This window comes from Penaeus monodon, chromosome 11 (assembly GCF_015228065.2).
Source record: "Penaeus monodon isolate SGIC_2016 chromosome 11, NSTDA_Pmon_1, whole genome shotgun sequence".
Lineage (NCBI taxonomy): Eukaryota > Metazoa > Arthropoda > Malacostraca > Decapoda > Penaeidae > Penaeus > Penaeus monodon.
The window spans coordinates 45,895,188-45,900,187 of record NC_051396.1 but is presented as its reverse complement, the minus strand read 5'-3'; the positions used below and the strand labels follow the sequence as shown (position 1 = coordinate 45,900,187).

The window sequence follows — 5,000 nt, the reverse complement described above, 5'->3', positions numbered from 1 at the left end:
GGTCAAAAGTCGGGGTGGAAAGGAGCTGGCCACCCTACCGCATCATCCCGCGGCCTACTAAGCGTGTTCCTCTCCGAGCGAATGTTATAAGCAGAACAAGGACTTTGAATTATGAGGAGAATGGAGATGGAACGTTATGAATATAATGAGGAAGGAGCGAGAATATAATGGAGTTTGAACACCGAGTAAAATGAGGAATACACATTACGAGGAGAATAAGGAATAACTTATGTGGAAGGGGGGAATAATCATCGTATGTTGAATGGAGAATGAACATGACTAGAATGAAATTTGAACATTTGCAGGAAAATATGAAAAGATGACTGAACATTACAACTTATGGACACCTCTCCTTACCCTGTGTCCAAGTCTGCTCCTGAAACCTGGTAGTGAGTTGGGTCCCCGGCCAATTTCGATCTGCGCCGCGACGGAAAACGCGAACACCAGCACGGAGAGCACGACGATCAACGCTCTTTGAAACATGTTCATCTGAAGGGGAAAAAGAGACAAAGAGGTTTGAGGTGAGTGGCCGGCGAGAGAAAGAAAAACCGAAAATGTAAGTGTGAATTTGTTCTCTTTCTCGCTTTCTCTATGTATCTCTTTCTCTGTCTTTCTATCTGTCTGCCTGCCTGTCTCTCCAGCCATCTCTCTCTCTCTCTCTCTCTCTCTCTCTCTCTCTCTCTCTCTCTCCTATCTATCTATCTTATAAACTAAATATATCCATCTATTTGCATCTCTCAAATTCTAAAACCATTCTATAATCTAAATATCAAATCAACCATGTATAGAGCTAAGTCAACATCTACACTAATTCACTCTAAGTATCGAACAACAAAAATTATCAAAATTAAAAGCAAGAAGCACCTTTCCAACGCAAGCACAAACACAAACAAAGACAATCACAAACAAACACAAATGCAAACAAAAACACAAACACAAACAAACACAATAACACAAACAAACACAATCATAAACTCAAACAAACACAGACAAAAGCAAACACAAACCAAGACAATCACAAACAAACACACCCACACCGAGAGGGATATCTACCTTGAATGCGTCCTAATCCTTCGCTCACTGTGTTACAACTGCTCTGGTTCGGTCTCGCCTTCCTGTATTTAACGTCCGTGGGGAAGAGGGGGAAGTGGGGATTTGGAGGGGGGGGGGCAAGGGGGAGGGAGTGATTGCATGTCCTTCCTTACCCTAATCCTAATACCCCTCCTCCTGCTCCTCCTACTGTGTATCCTCCATCACCCGCGTCCTCCTCATCATATTCATTACCATCCCCTCTCCTCCTGCTCCTCCTCCTCCTCTTCCTCTATCCTCCTCCTCCTCTTCCTCTATCCTCCTCCTCCTCTTCCTCTATCCTCCTTCACCACCCCCTTCTCCTCCTCCTCCTCCTCCTCCTCATCGTTATCCTTTTTCTTCTTCTTCTTCTTCTTTTTCTTTTTCTTTTTCTTCTTTTTCTCCTTCTTCTTCTTCTTCTTCTTCTTCTTCTTCTTCTTCTTCTTCTTTTTTCTTCTTCTCCTCTTTCTCTTCCTCCTCCTCTTTCTCTTTCTCCCCTTCTTCCTCCTCCTCTTCTTTCTCTTCCATCCCATTTTCCTCCTCCTCCTCCTCCTCCTCCTCCTCCTCCTCTTCCTCCTCCTCCTCCTCTTCCTCCTCCTCCCCCTCCTCCTCCTCCCATCCTTCCTCCTCCCCCACTTCCCCCCCCCCTTTCCACCCTTCTGCCCTTCCACCCACTCGTGCAATATCAGCATCTTGCAAAACCCACGCCCGCTTAGATCATTCATGGATGTCAAAAGAGCCCTGAATCTGGAATGCGGACGAGGCACAGGACGTATGACGTATTATGTACTTCTGCGTATTAAATTGCATAAGATATTTTGGTCTGTTTGTGTATGTTGGGTGTTCTGAATGATATGGTTGAAATAGCCTGTTGTTTTTAACACTAACATTTATCATTATCGTTATTACTATCACTGTTATCATTGTTATTATTGTTGTTTTTTTATTTTTTTTTTATTGTTATTATTATTATTATTATTACCATTATCATCATCATTATCATCATCATTATCATTATTATCATTATTGTTATTATCATCATTACTATTATCATTACTGTTATCATTGTTATTATCATTATTGTTATTATTATTATTATTATTATTATTATTATTATTATTGTTATCATTATAATTTTCAATATCATTATTATCATTCTTATTATTATCATTATCATCATTATTATTATCGTTGCTACCTTTATGACTATTCTTATCGTCTCTCTTATTATCTGCATTATCATTATTAGCAATATCACTGTTGTTGACATAATCATCATTATTATCATTGTTATAGTTGCTCTTGTTAATATCATTATCACAACCAGTATCAGTGTCACTATTATTGTTATTATCATTATTATTGGTATCATCATCATCACTATTACTGTTATCATTTTCATTAGCATTATCATATATATCATTATCACTATTATATTTATTATCATCATTACTATCATTATCACCATTATTATCATCATTATCATTATTATTATCATCATTATCATTATCATTACTATCTTTATCATTATTGCTATTATCATTATTTTTATTATTACTGTTACCATCATTATCATTATCATTATTATCATTACTATCTTGATTATATTGTTATCGTTTTGTGATCTTAATTCTTACTATCATTATCATTATCATCATTATCATATCAGTTATTGTTAACATTATTATTAACATTACAGTTATTATTAACATTACAATGATTTAATAATTATTTGATATCATTATTCCTATTATTATTTTTGTTTTATCATTATCATTATCATCATCAGTATCCTTATCATTGTTATTATTATTATCATTATTACTATGATCACTGTTGTTGTGGTTATCTTATTCATCATTATTGCTTTTATCATTATCGTCATCTTACTAACCATCATCACTATCTTTATTTTTATCATTATTTTGATTTTAATATATGTTTGTTTATGTTTTAATTCTTCAATCTTCTTGAGGATTCTTTAGAGTTTAAGTTTTATCATTGCCGGTGATATTACAATTATGGTAATAAGGCTGATCATTCTTCTCTTGATTATAATCACGACCATTAACAGTAATATCAGCACGAACAGATTATGATTACAGGCACCATCACTAACTATTTACATATTTGTTGATATGATTGGCCATTCTTCAGCGCAAGTTTCACCGCAGGCTTAGATCGTGCAGCGACCCATGCATGTCAAGAACGTGTTATAGATGATGAGCTTGTGCTGTTCTGTTTTTGGAAGATGACCAAGTGCGTGTAATTGCGCAGAAACGGGACAGTCAGGGGGGGGGAAGGGAGAAGGGAGAGGAGAAGAAATGAGGGAAGGGGGGTTGAGAAAGGGTGGGGCGAATGAGGAGAAAGGGTGGGGTGAAAATGAGGGAGAAATGAGGAGGATGACGACCATAAAGAAATGAGCATTGTAACGAAAAGGAGAATGGGTGAGTAAGCGACGGGGGAGAGGGAGAACGAGACAATGTAAGAAAGACAGACAGACGCGGAGACAGAGGAAGAGAGAAAAGAGAAAGAACGAGTGCTAGAGAAAGAAGGGGCGGGGTAGGAAATAATTAGAAGAACAGAGAGACAGAGGTAGATAAATATAGACAGAGACAGAGAGGGAGAGAGAAGGAGTTAAAAGAAAAGAGAGTACGAAAGAGAGTTTAAAGATGAGATACGAAATTTGCAATCTACCAACGTTTGTATTTTCCTCATTATCACAGACAGAGTAATCTCCTAACTTTCCATCTTTCTACAAGAGTCTCAGATCACAGATTCACTAACCAACATACGTAAACCGATGAACCAGCACCGCATTCACACTGGTAAACCGGAATAATTCTACGCCAGTTCGCGACAGGAAAGCAGGACCCACGACGAGCGAAATTCCTGGTTTTGCAAGAGACTATTGTACTAACATCATCCACTTAATATTACCTATGGCATGCTGTCCGGCTTGACCTTCATGACGCGGGATCGTTTGCTTCACTCTATAGGGATCGTATGCTGGAATCTTCATCTTCTTAGGGTCGAATTATATATGCATGTATGTATGTATATATATACGGATACATAGATAGATAGATAGATAGGTAGATAGGTAGGTAGGTAGAGAGAGAGAGAGAGAGAGAGAGAGAGAGAGAGAGAGAGAGAGAGAGAGAGAGAGAGAGAGAGAGAGAGAGAGAGAGAGAGAGTCCAGGTTTCGCTTCCATAGAGCAAAACGCTATCTAGTGCCTTGGAATCTCGTCTTGAAGCCTTTTGTAGCTAAGTCCCTTCCCCGGATCATGGGGTACATTTGGCAGGGCCATGTGTCAAAATGACGGCTGCACCATGAGACTGGCATGGGAGATGTTACTTGCATAACCCGGGACCGCCAACTCAGGCTATATGGGGACCTAGCTCTTTTCCCTGTAGAAGCCCTGCCCATTAGGTTGTCTCTTTGCGTGACAATCCTGGGTGAAGAAAGCCCGTGGGACGACGCAGGAGGTCATGGCTTGGGTAGCTCGACCGGTCCTATCGCGAGGAGTTAGAGATAGGCCGAGGGTCTGCCTGGACACTCGCCATGAAAGGACCCCCGTGGCTGGTAGCGAAGGGTGGATGCGGCCATGCGCCCCGTCGGCGTTACACCCCGATTATGATACGTATATAGATAGATGGGTATATATAGATACATAGATAGTAAGATAGTTAGATAGGTAGATAGATAAATATTATTCGATACCCGTTCATTCCACTGCAGGATTGTGTGTGTGTGTGTGTGTGTGTGTGTGTGTGTGTGTGTGTGTGTGCCTGCGTTTGTATGTGTATGTGTGTTCCACATAAGAAACCAATTAATTACCTGATGCAAGGACATTTAGTAATAAATACTATTATCAAATAAACCGGGAGGAAAAGAAAGAAAATAAGGCAGAAGGCAAAAAAAAATAAGA

General features: G+C 39.3%; 1 protein-coding gene across 2 annotated transcripts in view; it reads right to left on the bottom strand.

Annotated features, from left to right (window-relative positions):
• Positions 1–1,094, bottom strand: part of LOC119578986 — a 2,445-nt gene extending 1,351 nt beyond the window's left edge. For both annotated transcript variants that reach the window (XR_005229229.1, XM_037926679.1), the window contains exons 1-2: positions 1,054–1,094; positions 358–489 (exon numbers count right to left, since the gene is read on the bottom strand). Coding sequence is in view for 1 of the 2 variants with exons in the window: in XM_037926679.1 (XP_037782607.1) it covers positions 358–489 (132 nt within the window). In the remaining variant the exon portion in view is untranslated. The remainder of the gene's footprint in view (positions 1–357; positions 490–1,053) is intronic.
• Positions 1,095–5,000: the final 3,906 nt, after the last annotated feature.